The sequence below is a fragment of the Lagopus leucura genome, unplaced genomic scaffold (genome assembly GCF_019238085.1).
Source record: "Lagopus leucura isolate 7727_CA_CO unplaced genomic scaffold, USGS_WTPT01 Super-Scaffold_100001, whole genome shotgun sequence".
In the NCBI taxonomy this organism is placed as follows: Eukaryota; Metazoa; Chordata; class Aves; order Galliformes; family Phasianidae; genus Lagopus; species Lagopus leucura.
Window position 1 is genome coordinate 66,585,310 of NW_024962262.1, and position 27,472 is coordinate 66,612,781.

Here is a 27,472-nt window from a genome sequence, read left to right on the forward strand (position 1 = left end):
CTGCTTGCAAGGCACTGCTGAAAGCCACGCTGCTGAATCTCTACCACTGCTTGTTATGTGAGAAAGGCAGGCAGGCCAGGCAGTCTGTTCAGCTCTGGCAACTTCTGCTGCATGCCCTTCTGTCAGGGGAGGTGTACAGCTGAGGCACAGAATTTGCTGAGGGCAAAGAGCTTGAAAACAGCCAAATAATGATTACAGGAAAAAATAAAAAAATCTCACGTTCTCCATTCATTTGATGAGCAGGTTCTTTTGGAGGAATCTGTCACTTTAATTGGTTTCTTGCACAGTGTAGAAAAAAGGATGCTGATATACTTAAAAATGCAGGTTTCTCATCCAGCCTATTTTGAGGTGGACACCATGGGACGTTGCACTGAGCATTTCATGGCAAGGCTTACGTGATTGGTGAGCTTTGTGTGCTCTCCATAGGAAAGCATTGTGGCATTGTGTATAGTGAAAAACAAGACAAGGCATCAGTCTAAGTTCACCACTCCCCTTATGATTTAAGCAGTTTGTGTCTTTTGGTAGGTTTCTGGACAAGTGTACTTTTGAACAGCTTAGCTATGTCTTACGCTGCTAATGAGTACATTTACTCATACATTCTGTATGCTTGTTTTTGAGGTAGTCATGCTGCATCCTCTTCACAGTCAGTGAGGAAAGATAGATGCTACCAGACAGGGACTCCTCTGACCTTTAAAAATCTTCTTGCAAGGTGAGTCATGCCCTAGAAACGCCTGTTTCTCTCATTTGCTTCTAGAACAAGACTAGGTCACTAGGTCAGAGTAAATAACAGATTAATCTCAAGATTTTTCATGCCTCTACAGAGGTGACTTGTGTAATGTGTGTTTATGTTTAGTATCTTTGCTGTGCATGAAAACAAATTAAAAACTCATTAAAAAACCTGAATCCGATCACTTTTCTAATCACACTGTAATGCTCTTTATTTGCTGCTTGTGGTAATAACTATACCATACTGATGTTGCAGAAAGGGTTGGTGAGTGCTTAGCATCTAAAGGCTGAAATAATGGAGTACTGGACCTCTGACCTCCTGCACGTGCCCCCGTGCGCACATACCACGTGCACATACCACGTGCACATTTCCTCAATCTTGTACACCTTAGTTCCCTTTACCATTGCCCCATAAGCCAGAGAGGGATTTCCTGTGTGGGTGGATGGTCTTCCAAACACTGGTTCCCTCTTCTCTGGCTCTGCAGTTTGGCTGTGGTTTCTCAGCAGTCTCACTGCAGCCCTATTGCAAAGCTCAGAGATCCTTTAATTTTCTTCATGGGGAAAGCAAGGTCGTTGATATAATTTTATCACATGGACTAAACCTCAGGTTGATAGTCATGAGTTTATCTGGAAAATAAACATTTTATGAAGTCAAAACTTTTAAGAATGCTCTTTCTAGTATTCTTAATTCATCCAATTAGTGAAAACATTTGAACATTTTAAGACTTAAGAAGCTTTTATTGAAATTTTTGAAGAAAAATCAAGTTCTGCAGAGTGTAGCTGCTGGCATTTGTTGTTGAGGAGGTTTTTCTCTTATGGGAAAATCTTGGCCAAATATATTGATATTTCAGTAAATTACTTTTTGCAGCTAAAAGAAACAGATGCAGACTATTGTTTTACTGTGTATCTTCTGCCTCGTGTTGGCTGAAACCTCCCAGAGATCTGGCAGGGTTGCACGTGATAGCTGCTGCCCAGAGCAGCCTCAAGTCCCAGTGGAAAGGAAAGAAGGTGGTTAAGGGGCAGGAAGGGGGAAGATGGGCTACAACTAGATCATGGAGCAGCAGCTGCTGGCTGATAGTGGGGAAGTCAGTGCTTTCAGGAATCCTGGGTTCGCTCCTGTACAGGCATCGTGTGGTGACAAATGCAATCATGTCATGTCGTATGTATAATTTAACTTTTCCTAAACTCATTGTATTTGATAAATGTAGGGATGTACTTGCTGGTGTTGTTCTTGCTGTCCATTTTCAAGAGATTTTTCATATCAAGAGATTTTCTTGCTGCCAAAGTTCATGCTTGTTTTATTGTGGGGAAGGAGTGTTAGAGTTTCTGATGAGTAAGCAGTTGGTACATTTTCTTCTACTTACCTTAGTTAAATGCTGTAAATGTGAGTCTTGGTTAAATTTATAAGTTGTCTAGCTATGAAAAAAAACACATGCAAGGTGGGACATGCTAGAACTTCTGCTTTAAAACAGTCTAAATCTGTTTTGTTCTAGACCTCAGTTCACTGTTTACTTTCTGTAATGGAAAGTAAAAGATGAAAAGAATAACATAGAAGTAAGGTAAAGTTCAGTACTGTATGACTACTGCTTTTATAAACACTGTGAGTAAGCGATAACATTGAGATGAGTCAAGCCCTAGGTCATATTTTTACCGGCAATTTAGTATTGCACAAATGCTTTCGCTTAACAATAAAAATATATTTTGACTTCCTTCATTTCTTTGTTCAGGTCTTTTTTGTCTTGTTTGTTTAATTTTGCAAGCTAACATACTGAGTTTTATTTACATTCCTACCCTGGGAGGTCTTGTGTTTTCTGGTTAAATGCTCAGCCAGGACAGTGATCTGTATTTACTCAGAGATGAAGAAAAGAAAAGAAAAAGACTGCTACCTTGTTGTGTCGTTTTATTTCCCTTCCTTGAATTCTACTCGTACACATATTAGCTAAAGAAATGTAATATAGAGACGATTATTAGACACTTGTTGAATTTAAGGCTTCATCTAAAGCAGACGTGTCCAACCCCATGGGCTGCATATGGCTCGGTACAACTCACACTGTGGCCATATCCTGCCCTGCGCCAGCATAGCAGCAGCCTGGCCCCTCAGCACCATCAAACACTGATGCACTACAAACCCCCTTGGAGCTGAAGCAGGACATGGAAAGGGTACAGCATGGTGCTGGCTCAAGTGATGGCAAATCACTTTATGCAATTGGATATGTTGGCAAACACAGTCCTGTGAACAGCAAAAAATATGCAGCTGTCCTTTCTGTTTTGATACAGGAATTGGAGAACAGGTTTCAAGATAGATAGATGAATAAATCATCAATTTTTTGGTTTATTTGCAACTTCAGTTCCAGTTGATGTAAATACTATACTTGCAAATTTTCAAAGGAAATTTATATAATTGCAATCAAAAGTCTGATCGTGTCTCTTTGCTGAACTTTTATCAGCCCTCTCTTACAGAGAGAAATACCCCTCGCTTCACAGTCATGGCTCATTCATCTCCTCACTTTTTGGCAGTGAGCACAACTTGTAAGCAAATACTGTCGTGGCTGAAGCACAAAAAGAATAAAATGTCATCATAAATCTATGTCAAATGCCTTGAGAGCTCATTGAGAATTGCAGCCACTGGCATGGAACTAGACTGATCCGTTAATTTCACAAACGCGGGGTCACAGATAGTTTGTTGTATGTTTTAATTAAAAAAAAAAAAAAAAGTTATTTACATACATTAGGTGCATTATATATTTAGCAAGGGCTGCTCCAAAAGTCATGCTTCCTGTTTTATGATGTTGGCCCATGATGTCCGAAGCGGATGTTAGCTGTATAGCAGTAGAGGTTGAACCTTCCTCCCAGTATCCTGTTACATTTTGTTGCCGTGTGACAGATGGCAGAAGAAGAGCACTCTGGCACAATGGTGTCTGACATAGAAGTGCAGATGAAGAAAAGGGCTGCAATTGAATTCCTCCATTAAAAAATATATATATATATAGCACCCACTGACATTCATTAATGCTTACTGATTGTTGATGGTGACCAACCAGTGGATGTGAGCACAGTGAGAAGGTGGGTGGTACATTTCAGCAGTGGTGACAGTGATGTGAAAGACAGGCTGTGTTTCAGATGGCCACGCACAGCTGTCATGCCAGAAAATGAAAAACATCTCAATCAACTCACTTGTGTGAATTAATGATTTTGATCAGAGAATTGTGAATGGAGCTGAATATTGGTTTCAATGTGTTGGAATCAGTGTTGACAACATTGAATACTGCAGAGTTTAGGCCGAGTAGGTCCCACAAATGCTCATACAGGAACAGAACTAACACTGTAGGCGGGTTTGTCAAGAAATGTTGAACCAGTATGAGGCTGAAGGTGATAGCTTCCTGGATCATAGTTACTGATGATATGTGGTGTCGCTAAATGAGCTGTAGTTAAAAGGTTGTCTGTGGAATGGTGGTGTATAGATTTCCCATCAAATAAAAGGTTGAGGGCTCAACCCTTGGCAGGTAAAGTGACGTGCATCATCTTTTAGTGTAGGAAAGATGTGATACTTCTGGATTTCCTAGAAACCAGACTGCCACGTTCTGATGCTGACTGAGCTGAAAGCTTGAACGTCCAGAGTCAGGCCGGAGAAGATAACTTTTCTCCTGCAACTTGATAACACCAGGCAGCAGACCAGTTTGAAAACTGTGGAGAACATTGCCAATCTTGGCTAGACAGTCCAACCACCTCTACCATGTAGTCCAGGTTTGGCACCTCCTGACTTCCAATTGTTCAGGTCAAAGGAAGATGGACGGGGCAACATTTTGTAGGAACAACATTGTCAGTGTAGCTTTGGAACAGTGGGTCACCTGTGCTGGTGCAGATTTTTCCAAGTGCAGTATTCGGGTTCTTGTGCTTCTTTTGCTCATCACTGTCAAAAAAGCATAGCTAATGGCGGTGACTGTGTTGAAAAATAGTGTTTTGTTGCTGAGAATTTGCTCTGTCAAGTAGCGTTATTGTACTCTTTGTTGTAGCTTCCATGGAAAGAAATAGTAGACATCACTTTCAGAGCAACTTACCTGTGTATTTACTGTGTTTTAAGTGCTTTCTCATGTTACTCAGTTATTTATTTATTTTCTAGGGCTGAAAAATAAATACAGATACCTATAGTAGGAACTTGGCTTGAATGAATGACTAGCAGCGCTGAGCCTTAAGTCTTAGCTCTCTCCTTGTACACGTTAGGTTCTGATTTCATTATATAATAAGGTGAAATTCTTCACATGCTTAATGGACATCAACATTATCGCTTTAGTGTTTAAATGGGTTTGGTTTTGAAATTCAGTTACAACATCACTGTAACCTAGATATAGCTTTGAGGCATTGACTGTGGTTGTAATAAAAAATGCAGTCTTTTACTTACAGAATAACTTTGCCAAGTTACGAGAAAGCTGGAATTGTTCCTGACCTAAAAACTGAGCTACTTCTGAATGCATTGTTTTTGTTTGATAGATGAAAGTAAACACATTTGGGCTACGTGGGTTTCGAAAGCTGATGTAGAGGGTTGGATGTTTTGGGTTTTTTCAGCTTATGTTCATTGTGGTGCACTGATACAAATTTGTATGATGGTATTCTGTGCTTTCAGTATCTTGCCAAACAATGCTGCAGTCACTCGTATGTGTCTCTTTTTTGTAATGCTGCAATATATGACTTCCCAGATAATACATCTTCCACTTTTCGTAAGTAAAGATCGTTCAGGTTTGCTTCTGGCAAAAGAAAAAAAAAAAAAAAATCAATTTGCTACTTGCATTATGATATTGAGTGAAGTTCTCAGTCAGACTATGTGCTGTTAACCAAGATCACACTTGGTTTTCTCTCTGCTTAATTTCAGCTTCTGCCAAAGATAGAAAAGGTGCTCTTTTTTACCTTGTATATTTATTCGTTTTGTGCAACAAATATTTCGCAGTGCTTCAATATGTGCTGGCACTTAGCATACCTGGGTGTGTGCTGTGCAAACAGACCATTGAGAAGTTAGCTGGTTTTTCTTGCTCTTGAATGTTGGAAGTGCTGTGTTTGTGTTGAAACAGGAAGAGGGACGGATTGGCCATTATGCTCTGATCATGGTAAATTTTACATTTGCTAAGGGTTGTTGATGTAATGTTCCTTTTTATGTGAACTCAAATATTATTATTATATATTATTATATATAATAATATAATATATTAATATATTAATATATAATAATATAATTTATATTATATTATTATTATTATATATTAAAAATATTTTTATGAACTCAAATAGAACACAGCATTGGAGTGTTTTAAGCAGCATGTACATTTGATTGCCAAAGCCGGGTGTGATGGATCTGGGTTCAGCACATCATGATACAGGTGCCAGCATTGGATTAGGAGTTGTGGCCTCTTGAAATGTGTGTGAGAGGCAGCAGTACCACTGTGCCTGCTCACGCTGAGCTTTGCTGTTTGCCTCGCACAGCTTTCATGTTTATGATTGGTGCCTTTCTTCAGGAATGATGTAACTCAACTGAAGTGACCCAATGAAGGTCAGCTATTGCCCACAACATCATCTTGCTCCTGTTGGTCAGAATTTCTTTGCCAGTATGGAAATAGTAGCTGTAGATGAAGGCTACTTCACTTCAGTGATATGAGGTAATGCTGTTCTCCTACTGCTTCCACACATGTGGAAAATGCTCCTCTGCTGCTGAGTCACCAAATGGTTCCAATATCAGCTTCTGATGAGTAAACATAATGGTTTGGCTGGGGGAGTAATTTCCTGCATCAAGCCTCTTGTTGATAGTGCTGTTGAAGAAAAGAGGATGATTTCTTCCATCCCTGCCTCTTTCTCAGGGGCAGGATGCTTCCCCCGCTTCCAGAGAAGATGGCAGAGATGGGCGGAAAGTGTCTCAGAGTGCCCAGGGGGGCTGCTGATCTGCTGCATTCACAGGTTGTGTTGATGAACAGTGTAGCAAATTGCAGGGGATTTGCTGTATTTCCTGTAGTTTTGACTAACATCCCTCACAGAGACTCAGTTTCAATGGTGACGTGTTTCAAGTTGTCCCAGGCAGCTGTACTAACAATTAGGAAAATCAAACAGCATATTCTTCCCCTCTGCAGTGCTTCGGGTGTTTTTTTTTTTTCTTTTTCCTTCCTGTTTTTAGTCAAGTCTTTAAGTAATTCTTTTGCTTTATTAGTGTAGGCAAATGCTCTCTGGGTAGACTTGGGACCTACATACAGTAGATACATAGTATACAATAGAATGAACAGCAGTGTCTCAAGAGCCATCCTGCTCATGAGAGTCTGTTATTTCTGATGCATCTTCCCCCAACAACAGCTTCAGAGAGGTAGACTGCATTCTAGAATTACCATTTTCACAGGGGTAACAAGTGCAAAAAGCATGTAAGGAGTATTAAACATTTTCATAAGTAGTCAACGTGGATTCGCCAAAGGGAAATCATGCTTGACCAACCTGATAGCATTCTGCGTCATCACTGGCTTGGTAGATGGGGGGAAAGCAGTGGATGTTGTGTGCCTTGACTTCAGCAAGGCGTTTGGCACCATGTCCCGCAACATCCTTGTTATGAAACTTAGAAAGTGTGAGGATAGATGAGTGGATGGTGAGGTGGATTGACAACTGGCTGACTGGCAAAGCTCAGAGAGTGGTAATCAGTGGTGCAGAGTCTGGTTAGAGGCCTGTAACTAGTGGTGTTCCCCAGAGGTAGGTGCTGGGTCTGATTTTGTTCAACATCTTCATCAGTAACATGGACGAAGGGATAGACTCTACCCTCAGCAAGTTTGCTGAGGATCATAGAATAATAGAATCATAGAATCACCAAGGTTGGAAAAGACCTAAAAGATCATCCAGTCCAACCGTTCACCTATTCCCAATAGCTCCCACTAAACCATGTCCCTCAACACAACATCCAGCCTTTCCTTGAACACCCCCAGGGTCGGTGACTCAGATACAGATCTGGGAGGAGTGGCTGACGTGCTAGAAGTCTGTGCTGCCATTCAGTGTGACCTGGACAAACTGAAGATTTGGGCAAGGAGGAATCATGACGTTTAACAAGAGCGAGTCTAGAGTCTTGCACCTGGGGAGGAATAACTGCATTTAGCAGTTAGTGGGTCACCTGCTAGACGGGAGCTCTGCGGAGAAGGACCTGGGTGTCCTGATGGACAACTGATCGGCTGTGAGCCAGAAGTGTGCTCTTGTGGCCAAGAAGGCCAGTGGTATCCTGGAGTGCTTTAAAAAGAGCGTGGCCAGGAGGTCAAGGGAGGTTATCCTCCCTCTCTACCATGCCCTAGTGAGGCCACATTTAGACTACTACCAGTTCTGAACTCCTCAGTTTAAAAAAAAAAAAGACAGGAATCTCCTAGAAGGAGTCCAGTGGAGGGCCACGAAGATGATAAGGGGCCTGGAGCACCTCCTGTAAGAGGAAAGGCTGAGTAACCTGGGTCTGTTCAGCTTGGGGAAAAAAAGACTGAGAGGGGATCTGATAAACGTTAATAAATATCTAAAGGGAGGTGGGAGGAGAGTGCATGAGGCCAGGCTCTTCTCAGTGGTGTAGGACAAGGAGTAATGGCCTAAAACTTAAACATAGGAAGTTCTGTACTAGCATGCGGAAGAACTTCTGTATGATTAGGGTGATGTAGTGCTGGAACAGGTTGCCGAGAGAGGCTGTGGAGATTCAAGACCCAGCTGGATGCCTACCTATACAACCTATTGTAAGGTACTGCTTTATCAGAGGGGTTGGACTCAATGACCTCTTGAAGTCCCTTTCAACTCTTGCAATTCTGTGATTCTGTAAACAGTTCCAATGAGCAGTTCTTTAACCCCTTCCATGAGGAAAGGGAAAAACAAAAAAACATGCTCAAAATGCTCACTTATACATGGTTTCTTTATATTGTATCACTTCATTCCTTCCCCCCCTTCCCCCCCACTAGTTTTTCTGCAAATCCAATGGTGGGTTGCCTTACCCTGAATAAGGAAATTAATGCTCTAGTCCAAGCTAAATAGAGATTTAAAACTACCTGCATCCTTCTAGGGGGCTTTGGATTCTTCCATGCTTCCTACTATGTGACTTAGTATTCACAAAATACACTGTTGTGCAAAATCTTCATTTGTTTTAGGGTGAAAACGTTGTCACTTCCTAAACGTCCCCAAGGCTACTTACTAAAACATCAAATGTCTGTTGAAAGGAGCATGTGCTTACATAGACATTGTTACTTTCTAACAGCTAGCTGGTTTGTCCTGTTTTTAAGCCCTAAAATGATTCAAATATTCAGCGTCTGTCAGCTTGTGCCTTTTTATCTGTTACATCTTAAAAATGGGCCTAATCACACGTTGTCTAAAGCAGGGAATTATTAAGTGCTACTTCATTTGAAACAGCATCTCATTCCTATTAGCCAGTTTTGAATAGAGGAAATGTTCCTGCTGTTTTGTTGTTGCTATTCTTTTTGTTTTACAAATACATGTATAATAGAAATGCCTACCACAAAAGGCATGTGAGCTCAAACATAGTCTGCTGCTATGAAGTGGGTGATGTTTTGTGTGCATCAGTCCATGACGGAGGGAAGGCAGTGTTCTCACTTAGTTTCAGCACAGAATTGGTATCATCAGGCAGGACTGAAGTAGAACACACTGACAAGGAGAAATTTTCTCTAGTTCTGTTTCACATAGGGTAAACATACCAGATACCTAAACTAATCTTCAGACCTAAAAGATGTCCTTGACGTAGTAACATTGCATAAGCTAAGCTTTCCCTCTTGATTAAGCAGAGGTTATGGGTGTAATGACTTCAGAAACAATCTGGTCTGAACAAACATGAGTTTCTCTTGAGATGTTTGTGGAAGCTTCAGTAGTTAGACAGTTAATAGGATAATCCAATTATTTTTTCATCCTGTGTTGAGTAGCAGTTTCATAGTGCAGAAGAAAATCTGGAAGGTGAAGTGGGTTCTGTGCCTTCGTGTCAATCAGCTGGTATGTATGGCTACACTGGATAGCTGACAGGTAGAAAGCCAGGGTTATTTCAGCATCTGGTATGTTGTTGTAGCCCTGAACAACGCTGTTTGTGACTGTTTCAGACTGATGGCAGCTGATCTTCACCATGCTACTTTCTCACTCCCCCTATTCAAATCAACTGCAGAAAATATGATGAAAAAGGGCTGAAGGGTTGAGAAAAGGGCATGGAGAACACTTGTCAATTACTTTCACAGGCAAAATAGACTCTGCATAGGGAAATTAATATAATTCCCCAAGTGGCATAGAGTAACAGAATGGGGGCTGCAGTCAGTCCATAATGCTTTGTCTGTGCTGCTCCTCCCTGGTCGCTCTCTTTTCCTGCTGTATGTAAAGTGGGTTTCCATGGGATTCCACGTGGATTTGCCACATGTGCAGCTCTCCCAGCACTGCTGCAGCATGGCTCTGTACCACTGGACCCACCCTTTGAACACTGCTCCACATGGGTGCCTACCAGCGGCAGCTCCAGCCCTAGGCTGCTCCTGCAGGGGCTCTCCATGGGCTGTGCCTCCTTCAGGCTTCATCCACTGCTGCCCCATCAGCTCCTACATGGCTGCACGTGGAGATCCAGTAGTGTCCTCTACATGTTTTTCCTGTTATTTCTCTTAAGTATTATCCTTATCTCTTCTTGCAGAGGCCACTCGTGCACCTGCCACTACCAGAGCCTTCCCAGTAAGCCCCACACACAGCTATCATATGTCACCTTATTAATTCTGGACTACATATTTGGGAAAAAATGCCCAGTGTTGATGACAAAATCCCCCAGAATATCCACGGATGGGTGTTATGCTTAGCCAAAGGAAATTTTTCAGGCTTTCAGGTATTCTGCCAACAATGCTAGCTTCTTTAGAATTAAATGAAAAAAGCTCAGAATGTGTCCATACATCAAGTTAAGGTTAAGGGGCAGTCATAAAGGTCTGTTTAAAAAATCTTTTGAGTGTTTTTCTCTTCCCTGCTTCCCCAGTACCAGAAAATATCTTACATAGAACAGTGCTCTTTGTCAACCTGCTTGTTGTGCCACTGCATTGTTTTTCTGTAAGAACCCCAGTTATTTGCAGTGTATTATCAAGATAGAAATGGTGCTATCAGAGACAATTTTAACACTTTTGTTGTTCTCATTTTCAGTTTGTGTTGCACTTTCTTTACCCTTTTGGTTTTCTCTTTTTTCAATAAAACTTTTTTTTTTTCTTTTTTTCTTCTTTTTTTTTTTTTTTTTGTTTTTTGACAGAGAAAAACATAGAACCATAGAATGGCTTGGGTTGGAAGGGACCCCAAGAACCATGAATATCCAAGCCCCTTGCCACAGGCAGAGCTGTCAGCTGTTAGATTCTCAGAGTAATCTCAGCATAATTCTTAGAGTAAGTCTGTTGCCCACCTACCTTGTCCCTTGTATGGTAAATTTGCAAACAGAAATTCAGAGCACCCTGACCCATCAAGCATCTTGTTTGTTCTCTGGTTGCTGGATTTAGCTCTCCATGTTATGCCAGAGGACTGTGCTCCCAAGCACATCATGCTGTTAGAACCTGGCTGGGATGGAAGTACTGCTTTGCTGGGCAGTTCAGGGAAGAATTTAGCAGTAACAGTAGCAAGGTATGATTCACACGTTGACTGTCTTACTTTGCTTGCAAATAACTTGGTCTTAATGAATAGAAACTCAATTTTCAAGAGCCTAAGAGTAAGTGTAGTGCTCCAGCAGCTTCTGCTGTTGTTTGTCTTCCTGTTCAAAAATAAATGCAAAGAAGCAAAGTAGAATTTTTCAAGTAGCTTCCTGATGATTTTCTCCTAACAGGGTCAAGTATGGACCAAGGTGCCTCTTCTGTTTTTGGCATGGTTGGCTTGTTTATTTAAGTTGCTTTTTGCTTAGAATAAACAAAACAAAACAGAGTGAAATTTGTCTTATTTCCAAGTGGATTCACATTAGCTAGTCACTCATCTTTCTCACTGTATTTAGTGGGCTCTTCTAAGATGTATCATCCTAAATTAAATCTGTAGTAAGTTAGTATATCACTTCTAAAAAGCTCATGTTTCTCTGAAGTAGCTGTGATTAAGTGTAATGGATGACTTGCTGAAGTTCAGATAGAGTACTTGTTGTTGGGTGAGACTTACCATTAGTCCTGTCCTTTGAAGTCTTTCCACTTTTTAAATTTTAACTAATTTTCTACTTTCCGTTTTCAATTATTTAATTGCAGACAAATAGATTGATCGTCCCACACCTGGCCATTATTATTATGGAAGTATAACAAAGTGAATGCAGTCATCTAAGCTTATTGAAGTAGGAAGAGAATTGGAAATTGTAATGCACTAGAGAGAGCCCTTGTGGGAATATAATTATCATCCATTAGAGTAAATAAACAACAACATAGAAAACATGAGTTATGCTTATTCCCTGAGATAACTTGATAGTGTACAACTAAGTAGGCATTTATGATTTGGTGGCTTTCAAACCAGTACTTGATTAAGTCTTTCTTAAATCAGACCACAACAGTAATGTCAAAATCACTTCCATTTGTTTCTTTTGACTTCCAGATAGTTTGAAGTAAATACACCCATCTATTCAGTGGCACTGAACTACAGTTATTCCAGGAATGATTCTGAATCTGCAGCTGCTTATGAATGTGATCTGAAGGCCTACAGCATGTCAGAGAGCATCTGCCAGGACACAGGGGCATTCAGCAGCCAGAAAAATGAATGGCTTTTTTGAGGAAGAAATAAAGAGGAAACCTTTATGTCTCATGTAGTTGGAAGGCAGAGCAATACAACCTTGATACCTGGTTAACTTAAAGGAGCATTTTTTGAAATACCTCTTGACTGTGAATCTTGTAATTCAGACACAGAAGTGCCTTTGGACCTGTGCAGATAATTCACTGGAAAAATTGATCAGACAAAGCACTCACTGTAAGTGTCACTGAGGAATCATGGCGAAGCACCTGGAAATCATCAATCTGTCGTTTTTGTTGGAACATGAAAAGGAAATGATACTGGGAGTATTGAAGAGAGATGAGTACCTGAAAAAAGTTGAAGATAAAAGAATAAGGTAAGACTTCTATTATTGTAAAGATATATATATATAATTCTGCAATGTGGGTATTGATATGTTCCTCAGAGAAGATTTCCTAAATGCTCTGGAAGAAGGATCGATGTTGTGAGATGGCACAGTTAGTTACAGATCAAAATGTGTTTTAAAAAAAATCTTTTTTGCTAGTGTGGCCCTTTAAGAATAGAAGATTTTAATGCATCCATTGCTTCAAAGCAAAAGAATAAGAAAGTGAATCTTGAACTTCAGTCTGAGGCCATTTGTTGGTGCAGAGAAGTACTGCAGTAAATTTGTTCTAATGATCATTTCATATAAGACTTATCTACAATGTATTGCTTATTCATATTTCAAACTGATATCATTTAGAACTGCAGTCTGCCTGGAAAGCTGCCATTTGATCTTCATAACGTAGAAAGCTTTAACATGTAGTGGAAATACGGTATAATGAAATCTGATGGCTCGCTCTGTAAGTACAGCCACATTGTCTTGGCTGATTTTCATACTACGTTTAAAATCCTAGGATTTACTTCAGTTATTAGATCTACTAATAGAAAAAGAATCAAACTGAAGGTGTGGCTCAGAACGCGCTAATGAGAGAAGTAAAGACTCAGAGTGTTGAATAGAGTTTGTGTATTCTTTTCAGAGGAAAAAAGGTGAAATAAAAGTTGAGAGAAAAATGTGTGGAGGCAGTTTGAGTTCCAGATAGTTCAAAGGGTGACTTCAGTTACTTCAGCAAAGTATCAGCTCTTAAGGGTTTAAACGCTTTTTCATGTTGCTGCTGCTTCCAATTGCTTCTCTGCTGTCTTTCTATTTAATGTTGGTTATGAGAAACAGGCTTAGCGTGGACAACACGCAGCACTCAGTGTTGATGAGGCTGCTAAGTGCAATGGATTACAAAGGGAATATTTCCAGCATTTGCTGGTTTCTGTACGTGTCCTCCTAGGCCAGGCTGCATTGTTTTTCTCTTTGATTTGCCGAAATGCATTTTAGATGTACATTCAGCACTTCCTGAGGCTTCTTTTGTATGAAATTATTTTGAGAATCCATGCAGAGTTACCCACTGGTTTTGGAAAGCTTTGTCTCTTGAGATAGCCAAGTCCAAATGCAATGCTCCTTTTGGTTTGCAACCCTTTTAGAAGAGTGAACATAGCTACTCGTCTAAATGGAGCGGGCTAAAGCTGGCATCTCTCTCCTAGTACAAGACTGGAAAGAACAGAGTAAATCTTTGTGGTGGAGTGGGTGAATTAATTGTTTAACCTTCTTCATCATTCATCAGATGAAGCAGAAAACAGAACACAAGAAAACAGATGGAGCACTGTCTGTTCCAGGCATTGTGTTCTATTTTGTAACAGAATAAGCATTTCAGTGTACTTCAGTTTTTGAAGGTGGTGGCCTTAAAACGTGAGCTGTGCAATAGTCATCTGTCAAAGGCTTCGGTATTAAGTGCAGGAGAGTAACCAGATCACTAGCTTCCCGAAAACCCTAAATAACTTTTTGCTTCTGCTGTTGTGTCCCAGTCTCATGTAGGACATGGCAGTAATTTGTAAGTTAAAACTCATGCTGTTTTTTGTTGTTGCTGTTTCTTTGTTTTAGTGGTGTCTTAAAAAATCCTACTTACCTGTTTTAGTTTTTGTTTTTTGTGATACTGAAAGTCACTTTGTCAAATCTACTGAGAATCCAGAGCTGCTCCCTAGGATGTGGTTTGATAAAGGGAGAGGTAGTATTAGACTCATCAGTGCTTTGGTACAAATGGAAAGAGCACCTTAGAAACATGGTTAATCTGAAATACTGTGTTAGTTAGGCTAACTCAAGTTGTGATGCTACATGTAATTCTGGCACCTGTATTAACCAGTTGGCTTGAAACTCAAGGCATTTCTGAAGTATTGTCATTAGACCATACTATGTCTGACAATGATGGAATATGGTCCATAAAAGACTTTCAAGATATACAGCTATACAAAGCTGGTAACTGCTTCCTGGGAAATGTCATCGTTTTTTCTTTTTGAATACAACTTGGCAGGGTTATCTTTAATTATGGCTCGTAAGTGTACTTCAGAGGAACATGTGCTGTCTTTGGAATTCCATTTGGTGCAATCTGTTACATATTTTATAGGAGTACCTTCAAAGGAACAAATCCTTTTTTCAATGCATTTTTAATTCTGGCAAGATACTTGCTTGAACACTATACAGAAGAGTGTTTATATGTCTGCTCCACCCTGAATCTCTGTTGGTAATAATGGTGGGTTTTGTTTATTTCTTTGTTTTCTTTCTGTTTCTATGTCTTCAGAAGCCATAATAACTTGAGAGGGTCTTTGGATTCAATGAGGAAGCAACAGTAGGCATAGAAGGATGAAATTGTTAAGAGTCAGATTCACACTCACTACTCATACTTGCGTTCTGAAATGCAGGTTGTTGTTCTTGTATTTTTGTATCATGTGTAAATATTTCACTTACATGTGAGAAATACACAGAAGGCAGGAAGGGCTCTTTCTGCATTCTAGCTTCAATAGTATAAAAAACCAACACATTTTAATGAATGCTAATTTCTAGTTATGTCTTTACATCTGTGTGTTTTGTGTAACTGAAAATTTTGTTTGAATATAAATTTAAACTTGCAGATTAATTGTGAAAATAGCATTTTGTTTCTTAAACGTTGTATAATGCTTTTAGTATCAGTCAAATAATCATCATTGTTTTCAAATGGTAAGATTGTTTGTGTAAAATAATTCAGTGACATAGATCTAAAATAGCTACATAAAAATAGCGAAATTAATCATACTGAGGGAGCAAATGTTTGTTAGGTTTTTCTTTTTTTTTTTTTTTTTGTTTTTATATTATACATTTGAATTGCTAGGAAAAATTTGTATCCAGAATGTGTCAGTCAATACAATCTGAATTGACTGTTCTTAACTGGGATATGTATTTCTTTTCAACTCTTCTACTATTTTTGAAGTTTTGTTCTTCTAAAACTGTTCTAGGCAAACCCTTATTACATAGGTTGCTGTGAAAGCAATGCCTCCTGTTTCTTTCCATGGAAACTACAAGTATGAAAAGCACAATAACACTGCTTAATAGAGCACATTCTCAGCTACAAAACGCTGTTTTTCAACATAATCTCCACCAGGAGCTATGTGTTTTCACCAACAATGAACATGAGTACGTATGCTGCACTAGTGAAGATTGCACTATTGCCACTGCTGAAACACACCACCCACCACCTCACTGTGCTCACATCCACTGCTTGGTCATCATCAACAGTCAACAAGTGTTGATGAACATCAGTGAGGGCATTTCTTTTTGCATAGAGGAATTCAATTGCAGCCTTTTTCTTCATCTGCATTTCCATGTCAGACACCATTGTGTCAGAGTGCTCCTCTGCTGCCATCTGTCACACGGCAACAAAAAGGAATGGAATGTTGGTGGACGGTTCAGCCTCTACTGCTATACCAACGCGTGCTTCTGATGTCGTGGGCCAACATAATAAAACAGGAGGCATTACTTTCAAGCAGCCCTCGTGCAGTAGATGTGTGATATTACAATTCATGAAATCAAAACTAAATCAGAAGAATCTGTGCACAAGCTGTAGTTTATCTGTTTGTTGGTTTGTCTCTATTCCAGCAGCAGATCTGCTGCCTCCTTCCAGGTCTGATGTTACACAGGCCCCTGGGTCTGATGGTCACAGCACTTTGCATTTGGAGCTAACTCTCCACCTTGGTATTAATATGCTTTCACAGAGCAAACACACATGACACGCTTACTTGCTAATTTACACTGCTTTTTTACCTTGAGTGTATTCCTAGACAGCTTTGTTTACAAAAAAAAAGCTGTGAGTTGTAGTTGCCAGGCTTTTAGAAGAGAGGAAACCGGTGTAATAATTGCTGAACTGAGAAAACAATTAAAGAAAATGCCAATTTCTTACAAGAATAAGGCTTGGTTGGGTAATTACCTTCATTGTTCCCACGGTGTTTAGGTTGCCAAAAGTAGTACACGCATTGCATGGATTCTTGTCAGGGGAGGTTAGCATTCCTCTCTCTTCCATTTATTACAATGGTATCTCTTGAGCAGTCAGAACAGATCCACAGAAGCAATTTAAGGTATTATCTCCATTATGGTATAAGAGAATCTGTTAGCATGGATACACCGTGTAACTAAAGACAAACAGTAGATCAAATGTTTAAATTTGAGTGACAATAGATGTGGTTTACCTGGTGATTATATATTTGGACTTATAGGCACAAAATGACTGCAAATTAGTATATAGTAGCATATGGTGTATGTTTTTTGCAACGCTGGCTATAAATAATATTTTAAGGAAGGAGGTTTTGTGTTAAAGGACACTGTTGATCCCTCTGTAGATGGGAGGAAAGGAAGTTGGTTGTGTGGAGGCTGTGTCATTTGGAAACTGGGTAGTTCCATGTCATATGTTGTTACTCTTTGAACTGAAGACTGTTTAAGATGAAGTAGCTCCTACTGCTAAGGAGGATATTCTAAGGATAAAGCTGCCTGTTCTGTGCCCCGTTGTTCCTCAGGAATGAAGATCTTCCATTTATGAAAGGATTTCTGATGGTACTTTATTCTTATACACTTATACTGTGCAAACATTGATTTCATCAAAGGTGAGTAGGAAACCAACAGATAATTTGAGGTTTTGGATGGTTTTGTTTCTTTAAATCCTGGTAATAGTCGTTAGATGAGAGGATAAAGAACTTGCTCAGAAAAATATTGATTTGTGGAAGTGTGTGAATGTTAGTCCCCAATATGATCTCAGTTTCCACATCTCCTTTCCTCTGTTCTGTCCCCCATTCTGCTATTCATCACTCCAATTCTCTTCTCCTTTGCAAATTCCCTCTCTGTCTTTCTATTTCCTTTCATTGCCACCAATGTATCTCCATAGTTAAATATCTCCATAGTTAAATATTCCTGAGATATTTTATCATAAAAAATCTGTTCCATAAGCAAAAGGTGAAATGCTTATAAAATAGGGGCTTAAGTAGCTAGATTTTTACAATGAGAGGAAATGTCAATATAAGTTGGTGATAACTCATCCTTTTGTGGATTGACAGTAGCAGTTACTGTTACTTTCTAGGTATCATGTCAGACATGAGTGAAGACTTTTTTGTTTTCTAGTGAATTTTTTTTACAGCTGTTTGAACTCTGGAAGATTTACAGCAGCAGAATAAAATTAAGGATACTTGAATTCTGTGCTTTGTATCTGTTAAGATGTGTGCTTTCCTTGCCTTGTAGCACTAAACTTGAAGCAGTAAAACTGTTCAATTTTTATAAACTTGGGGTATGCATGTTCTTTAAGGTAAAGCATGCTAAGGAAAGATATGGCTCTCTTAAGGCTTCTGATGTCTTCTTTGTTTCTTTGCAAGTCTATTAGGATTAGCAAATATTCCTTCTCTGGTGGCTTCATTTCTGTAGGAATGAGATGAGTGCCTGTGATTCTTGAAGCCACAAGGCTATCAGTAGGGGAGGGTGAGACTCCTTCATGGATGTTTTGTGCCTCTTGCAGGTGCTGCATGGTGCCTACTGCTATGACTACTGACTGTTTCTTGGCTTTACTCTTGTAGAATTGTATTTCTTGCTGCCTTCGTGTTTTACCTCATCTTTACAGAGTGCTAGACTTTCATATTTACATGTATGATGGACCTAATATAGGGTAATTTCTTAGATTTGCTTTGGTCTTTCTTGTTGTGCTTAATGTGATATTAAAGGCCCTAGCTGAAGCACTAGTTACAACAAAGCTCCTCTCCAATGCATGTACAGTATTTTGTCAAACAGAAGAGAGATCTTAATATGAATTCACAGTTAGAGGAGTGACAAAATATTCCATTATCTTTGCCCGTAACAGTTTTCTTCTTAATAATATCTTCTGTCAAATGCTATCATAATAAATGACTTAGAAATCTCGGTGTATTACAGGATTCTTTCTCCAGCAGCTTATTAATTTGACTTCTGGACTTTATCTTCTCTTTAATATTAATAGGAGATCGATGAAGACAAATTCTTATTTAATATTTGTGATTAAAATTGTCTAACTGCGTGATTCATTAGATTGCCTTAAAATTAATGAGAACTCAAATGTTAGAGTAGCAAAATTTGATGTTTGCAATACAGCTGGTTCCTGTACTGGGGGATGAAAGATGTTGATAAATCAGTTTAGGTGCATGGTGCACTTGTTGTCCATTTTCGATACTGTGTAACTGGTACTACTAGGCTATGGTTGTTTAGAGGTTGTTACAATGGTGTATTTTTTTTTTCAGATGAGTCACCTGCTCCCTCCTAACTGTTCGTTTTTTATTGTCTTAAGATACAAATGTGTTTGTTACTATCAGATAAGTTCCTTTTTTGGCTGTTGTAGTAGTAGTTGCACTTTTCATATGGTTCTTTTCTCTTAAGGACTTAACTCATGCACCCACGAAATTGCTGTTTTTAAATTAGGTCTTTAAATGCAAATATTTTTATCCTGCAGAGTCAATGGTGGAGCTGGTAATGTGAAAGTTATGTTATTTAAACCAGTATTCTCCTTTAAGGAGGAACAGGAAAAAAAAAAAAAAAAAAAGATGGTGTTATGCTATAATATCATTTGGTTAGCCATCCAAAACCTCAAACTGTCTGTTAGTTTCTTACTAATCTTTGATGAAATCAACTGCATGCACAGTATAAGCGTATCAGAATAAACCACCATCAGAAATCCTTTCATAGATGGAAGATCTTCATTCCTGAGGAACAAGGGGCACAGAACAGGCAGCTCTATGGTTAGTTGGTTTTGTTTCTAAAGATCTAAGAATTTTTGAGTAGCCATTGCAGAACTGCATTTGTATTTGTGGCAAACTCTACCATGTCACAGTCTCAAATGCTCACTAGTTACTGGAAAGATTTTCTTTTCCTAACCTGAGTTTTGAGCTGCGTTCAACCTGGTCTCAGCATGACTTGAACTATTGATAACATACAAGCAAAGATAGTTTGACAGCAGTCCAGAAATGTTCAGCTGCCTGCAGTCATGTATACTGATCTACCACAAGACTGCATACTTTCTTCTTGATTGCTCATCTGAGAAGTTGGAAGACAGATTTATTCTTCTTTGTCATATATGTGTCAAAAGTACAATTAATATATGGAGCACATTTTTCATGACCTTATTTGTATGTACGGGCATACTGATTGATCTCCAAAAATTTTATCCAAATAACACTCAGAAATCAGTCGTAAATTAAAGGCTTTTATTTTCTTCTTTCTAGGAAGTTGAAAAATGAACTTCTGGAAGTGAAAAGGAAAGGTGGAAGCCAACACTGCCAACAGGACAACAGCAGGGTCTGCGTTCGCTGTCAGAAAGGCCTGGGCTTTATCTTTGACAGAGGAGACCTGTGCCAGACCTGCAAACTTCGAGTCTGCAATAAGTGTCGTGCAGTGGGAACTGATGGGCAGTGGAAGTGCTCCGTGTGTGCCAAGATTGCGTAAGTCACGCAGCTTTCGTAAATACATGTAGAGATTACCTCTCTGGAGGTATGCTGGTGTCACTGTTTTATCTTTTCTTAGCACAAGAGCATGTGCATAGCAGTTATACAATGGAAGCTTTTCTGGTGTTTTTATTTGCTGCACTGTTTTCCAGTGTTGTATGTTCAAAATAACTTATTTAATATATACTTGGAGGAGCATTTCCCTGGATTAGTTTAGAAATATGGAATTTTGTAGCTAGTCTTAGTAAGATAACCTTGAAGGGAAGTTACATGGTGCAATAGAACTTGGTTAAATACCTTAATGTTTTTACACCTCAGCTCGCACATCAGTAAGGAAATTACATATCTAAGGAAAAGACATGATACAAGGGTAAAAATTGGTAATTTCTTAGAGGGAATTTCTCTCATTATTTCATAGAGGGGAGTTGGGCTTGTTCTTCTGTTGTTGTTGTAGGTTTGTTGGTTGGTGTTTTTTTGTTTCCGTTTGGTTTTTACAGATCAGGAAATAGAGATTTTTTTTCTAAATTGTATCAAAAAGAGAACCCAAAATGGTAGTTATGTCAGACTTTGGCTACCTAGACAGTTAATGAAAAACTAATGGAGCAGGGCAGAGAGTTTAAGGTTTGTGTCTCCTGACTTCTGCTTTAAAGAGCTAATGTCTAAATTTTTTAGCCAAATGCTGTAACCTCTGCATTGGTGCAGATGCATCTACAGGACATCATTTCACCTCTTCTAAGATGAGTCACGTTCAGGCACTTGATTTTATGAAATGTTAAACTGTTAGAGGCATGGCTGATCTCCTTGTAGTCTACAGCCAATTTCTGAAGTGATCTGAATTCTGTGCCTTTCAGATTTCGTCATTATGAAGTCTAGGTGAGATGACAGAGAGGAGAATAGCAAACACTAGGTCTGCTTTATAAAAATAAATGAAGGAAGAACACGGAATTTGTTGGCCCTGTCAGATTACCTTTATTTTCTCTACAAATACTGAAACAAATGGTCACAGTACCGTTTCAGAACTAAGAAGAGCCGTCGATGATGATGAGTAAGAGCTGGCCCAAGAACAAATAATGTCATAAACTTTAATTTCTTCCTTTGAAAGGGTGTCAGATCTCATGGATAGAAGAGGATGCATAGATGTCTTGTAACTTGACTTCAGTGAACCTTTTGATAGCTCCTATCGTACTGTTCCTGTGAGTTTATAAAGAAGGGAGGCTGTGCTCTGGAATAAACTCAGTGTAATTGCACATGTGCCTGGAGAACTACAAAGCTCTCTTGTCAGAGTAGTTGCTGGCATTTCATTGTCAAAGAAAACACTGGTTTAGAGCAGAGTATTCACTGGATTTTTACTGTTCAATGCTTTAGTTTGGGACTTGGTGCAGCAGATGAGTTTGCCAGTTTTACTTGCTGGTGACATGAAACTGAGGGATGTTGCAGATATGTTGAAGGACAGGCCTGGGTGTGAGAATCCTTTGTTTTTTTTGGCTCAAAGCTTGTTTCCTGAGGTATTTCTTGCGATAAGACTGACTTGTCTAGAAGATGAGTGATGGGTGTTGTTGTGTGGCAATCAACATCACTGTGCAGACAATTTCAGCTGTTTGCCTTTGGAAGATAGTGCTCAGGACAGTTTACTGGCGGAAGATCTAGCCTGTGATCGAATAACTCCAGTTTGTTATGGGAGGCTGGGGGATGATGCCATTGTATCCTGTGAAGGCAAGATACAAGTTGACGCCTCCCTGCTCCCTCTTATCTGTTGGCAAGGCTAGGAAGATAGGAACAAAGGAGTTTCCGCTGAGATCCCAAAGCCAGAAGCTGCCACTTCAAGAAGAACTAACTCAACCACCTTGGGTTTGAGCTGTCACTCCAAAGACAGCTGACTCGACCACTTTGGAACCATTGAAAAGGGGCCATCATTTCCAGTTGTTGCAATTGTCATCATCAACAGAACAATACCTGATGACCCACCACTACCAATCACTGAACTACGAACCTCACTGGATCCATGGTGGTGACTATGTCCCTCTTGCTTCCTATAAAGACTCCTTGCTTCTTCTTTTCTATCTTTTCTATCGTCCTCCTTCCCTTTCTGATTACCCTAATTCATAATAGTGTTCATCCTCCCCTTCCCAATTTCCCTGATTAAGATTTGTAATAACTTGGTCGGACCATTATTTGAACCGTTGTTTCTTAATCTCATGCCGAGTATATAGATAATAAAAGAAAATAAAACACAGAGTGAGGAAAAAAAGCTTAAGCAGTTGTTCCTTAGGAAAGGATTGGTATAATGCACTGAACGAAAAGCTGAACATGAGTCACATGAATCAACAGTTTTATGCAGCTGCGGATAAGTCCGGCATCCCTCAGGATGTGCAAACAGAAGTTTGGCCTACAAAATACATGATACTGTCATTTTTTGTATAGAGTACTCTGCCTCATTTTGTGTAGGATGCTATAAGTTGGTCAGCTGGGGCAGGTTGAGCGGAAAATAGTGATAATGAGCCTAGAACATGGTGTGTCCAAGGTAATGGAGGGAGACAGAAACATTTGGCCTAGGCAAGAGAGAAGTTGAAATAACTGAATTTAGAATCTACAAAAGGCAACTGCATTGTGGATGTATACAAGCTGTTCTACATACTGACTTTGGATAGGAAAAGTAATGTGATTCTTGAATTGCAATGAAAGGATTTGGGGTAGGTGGTATGAAAAAGCTATTCATATAATCGGGAGAGGACGCAGAATCTTGTTTTAAAAACAGGCTACACAAACCTGTCTCAGGAATGATGGCGTCAGTAGTTGGTTCTGTTTTGTGGCTGAAAGGTGAATGTGGCCACCTCTCAAAATGTATGTGGTTGTGTTGCATTCTGCATGCCAAGCAATGGCCCTAGCAATCATCTTGAATATCAACTCCAGCTGAAGCTTGCATGTAAGTTACTACAAAGCATGGTATAAGTTTAAAGCCTTGACAACCCTAGCATTATGTATTTTTACTAAATTCAAATCTTAGTCCTTTTTGTTTTTATATGCTATTTTTGTAAGACTATAATGGCAGTTAATGATCTGTAAAGCGTTTGCTATGCTGCTAAGAAAACACATTATCTTCTACGTGGATAATGTAGAGGTGATGCAGATGGGTATTTCAGTTAAATCCAATCTCTATGCATAATTCTACTTTTAAATTCTTTCGTTTTTGCTCTCCTCTGTTTTACTTAAATGAGAAAGGCAGGGAAAATTAGGATTATTAGGCTTTCTGAATTACATTTAGGAAGTTAATAGAAAGGGAGGCTTTGACAAGATTGAAAGGCTGAAGGCAAGGACAAGAAAAATGAGAAACCAGTGCCAAGAGAGACAGTTATGCTGCATGAATAAGAACACAAGATAGAAGGAGAAAAAACTTTAAGTTACATGGCATTGATCTGCATACAGTGTTTGAGTCCGTTAAACTGAGTTGTTTTACCATGCTAGTGACTTAGAAAAACCTAGCAATTTTTCCTTTTTCTTTACGCTTATTTTCTTTTAGCAACCTTCATGAAAGAGGTGTAAGACAACACTGGTATAGACACTAGCACCCACTGTAACAGCTGTATGTTGTACACTCTGTAAGTCTCTTAAAAGACAGGGATGGATTCCTGGCCTTCATGAACTCTCTTTGGTTTTGTTGTGATACTAATTATTGGTTGCTCTGCCAGGATAGTCCACAAGAATGTCTATTAACTACTGCTTAATGTAATGGTAGTGGCAGTAAACTGCATGGTATACTATATAATAATAATCTTTCTTATTTGAGGGAACACATTCAAAAGTAAGTCTTTCTTGAAAAGTCTGCTGCAATACACATGGTGTCAGTGAAGAAATTTGTATACTGAGAATCTACTGTGTTTAGCAAAAGAGATGTTTAAGTACTGCAAAATGTGTTGGATAAATCACCTGAACCACACAAATAATAATACAAAATAGTTGCTGAAATGAAAGACATCTTAGGGCACCGAAAGAGAATGTTGATAATATCAGCCAGCCTTGGTCTATTGCTTCTTTTAATGCATTTTGACCCTTCCTTGTTTCTTGAGTCCAGCCTATCCACTCATGAACAGGACTTTGGGACTTCTGTCCTACAGCCTTTGAGGAAATAGCATCAATGAATAGCATTAATATTTAGAGTGAGTTTGTGTGCAGCTACAGAAATACAAAAATTAATAAAAATGAGAAAAAAGAAAAGGGCCAATTTGCAACTGTGTTGATTGACTTGAAGATCGGTTTATCTCAAGATACTCCTTTGGTAAAACACAGTATTGTTTTCTGAACAAATTAAACACTTGTATGGTAACATAATGGTAGCTGAAAGGATGAGGTACTGTTTGCTTAATAATAAAATCTATCTCATTGTTTTTCTGTCCACCAGAGTGTCTTCATGTGGCAGTAAGCAAGTCTGACTTAATCTCTTCGGTGCCTCCAAATAATCTTTAGTACCTTTTAATACTATTTCACTGAGGTCAGGTGGTGATGAAGAAGCTCATTACAAATCATTAATTACATTCTAAACCACTTTCAGAGACAGCTTTAGTGAATTTGAGGAAAGAAATTTGGATGTAAAAAGTGAGAGATGTTTGTTAGAATTTTTAAGAATAACAGACTGAGATTTATACATAAACTACCTTGCAGTTTTTAGTTACAGAGGAAGGATACTCCATTTGTATGTCCTTAAGGAGAAAGTAACTTGTTTTTTTCTGTTATCAGAGTTATTACCAGATAGGATATAAGGTTGCAAGATTAATTATTCAAAGGTCAAGAAGAGCTAGAGCCAAGTCTTCTCCCAGATTCTGTGGTCTGTTGTCACTGAGGGTAGAGAATAAGATAGTCTTTATTAATGAGATGAGATGTTATAGTGTTTGATGAGATAAAATGAGCCTTTGTGTAGCAGTGCACTTGGTGAAAGAGAAAGTTTTCTGGCTCCGTTCCTTGCATATGAGGAACAGCTGAGTCATCAGCACCTATCAAACACAGGTGCTAGAAGAGACACTTTCCATCTAGGTCACATTTTTCCTGTATCATCTTAAAATGTGATTAAATTTATCATTTAATTTAAAATCACATTCTTCAAGCAGTCTTCTAGTTTTTCATCTTAATGCTGTGTTCTTCATCATGGTTATGTTTAGATGTATATGAATGGGGACTTTATTTTTGAATTCTTCAGCAAGATAAAATACCTAGGTGGCCCAGGTTATTGCAATTGAATTAAGCAGTGCTGGGAGACCTATCTTCATCTGTGCAATAATTATATTGTCTCAAAGTGTCATGAAAACTCAGTATCATTGTGACAGTTACTCACATTAGGATCTTAAGAATAGATACTTCAAATGCTTTAGAATAAAAATGTTCATCAGATTTCCCTCCACACCAACTTCCATGTACGTTTGTCTTCTTTTAATAGAATCACAATTTTCTATTCAGTAGCCTCACAGCATATAAAAAATACTCTGAAATTAATTTATGCTGTAGAAAGTATTCTGTGCAATTGAATGCATGCAAAGGTGGGTGTGTATGTTTTGGTTATTTATCTATAGGCTACACTTTATCCAGCTTTTGGTCCTGCTGTTTTTTTTCCAATTTTGCTTCCCAAAGAGGAAGTGAGATACTTGGTAGTGGTGTTTTTCTGTTTTTTTTTTTTTTGTTTTTCCTCACAGAAAAAGTAAAAATTGGTAATTTCCATCTTAAATGGAATTTAACAATGAAGTGTCTTCCAAAAATGAGAGTGGAAAATAACAAGCTGAGTTGTTGCTAGGGACAGGCTACAGGTTGTATTGTTTGGAAGCTGAGCAATGTGTTAATGAAGCTGCTGTGTTTATTGGGAGATCAGAGAGGAAGAAGCATGAAACCAGGTGTTGTACTCCCTCTCACACATGTATGTGATTACCTGGCTCACTAATTAAAACACACTGAGGAGTTTATGCAGTACCTACAGTGTTTTGTACTAAATGTAGCTACTTGAACATGATTTTCTTTAAAATTTTCCTACGTATTTTGAGAATAGGGAAATGCAGTCAACAACAATTGCTACCGTTAAAATTTATAACTCTAGTTTCCTTCTTTCTAAAGGTACTGGTTTTAACATCTGTCATACATCCAGGAAGGCCAGGCTAAACATTTTTTTGTAAAACACATTTTTGTAAGTTTGTATGTAGCTATGTGTAGCTAACTGATGAAGGAAAGAAAATACCTATGTGTACCATGATTGCAGCAGTGATGGAACCTGAATCCATTTCAAAAACAACTGAGAACAAACCTGGGAGAACTGATTTGATGTAATGCTGTGTATGTGATCTTGATTCTCTTCCCACTGGAACAATTATCTAGATGGAAATGGTTAATTTAGGTTCGGTATCAAAAAATGGAAGAAAGATGTGCTATTTCAGTAGGAAAGACAACCTGCCTTTGTCATAATTATATGTGCATGAAAATAATGTCACTGTGAGATGGTTCGATTTCGCTCTTCAATTTTTGTTTCAGAATGTCAAATGCAATTATGAAATTCAAACCTCAAGTCAGAAACTTTGGCATATAATCTGAAATCATTTTCATTCATGTAGAACAAGAATTATTTTTGTAGATGTTCCTGCAGTGCATGAATGATTAATATTATATGAACATTAGCCTTCCTACAAATTGTTCAGCATACATAAAAAATACATTTGCACATGTCTCATCCTGTATTAGTGTGCTAAAAAGTACAGAGCTTTTTATTTTTCCCACTTATTTCATTAAAATGTGATATTTTTATAGAATCTGTTAGGTATGGGCACTTTCACAAAAGAGTGCTACCAGAGGCTGGGAAGCCAAGACAAAAGTGATGTTGATATTAAGGATAAAGGTCCAATGTAAAGGTTGAGGCCTCTATACTTGCTCCAAGTACTCTCAGAATAGCTGACTACAGATGGTTTCCAGAAGGTGGATGTCAGGGGAGGACCTCCTACCTCTACCCAGACCATAAATGAAGCCTGTATCCAAGGGGAAAATGACACTTGGGGAGTTTTGTGTCAAACCTAGGAGTAGCTGAGGGAAAAATAAGTGAACCACGTAGACCATCTAATATATCATTTATGTTGTAGTAGAATGCACTGGTATAGTTGAGTGTATGACAGTTTTACAATGTGATACAAAGCACTAAACGCTGTAAACCATGACATAAAAATAACTGCACAGGGAAGCGCATGCTGTAAATGAATTGTGAAAATACATGTTTGGA

At 38.8% G+C, this 27,472-nt stretch overlaps 1 protein-coding gene across 1 annotated transcript in view; it reads left to right on the forward strand.

The window, feature by feature from the left end:
* The first annotated feature begins 623 nt into the window (after positions 1-623).
* SYTL5 (synaptotagmin like 5) overlaps positions 624-27,472 on the forward strand; it is a 57,545-nt gene continuing 30,696 nt past the window's right edge. Inside the window, exons 1-3 of the mRNA XM_042867602.1 lie at positions 624-709; positions 12,265-12,772; positions 20,017-20,232. Coding sequence (XP_042723536.1) covers positions 12,654-12,772; positions 20,017-20,232 — 335 coding nt within the window. The 5' untranslated portion in view covers positions 624-709; positions 12,265-12,653. The remainder of the gene's footprint in view (positions 710-12,264; positions 12,773-20,016; positions 20,233-27,472) is intronic.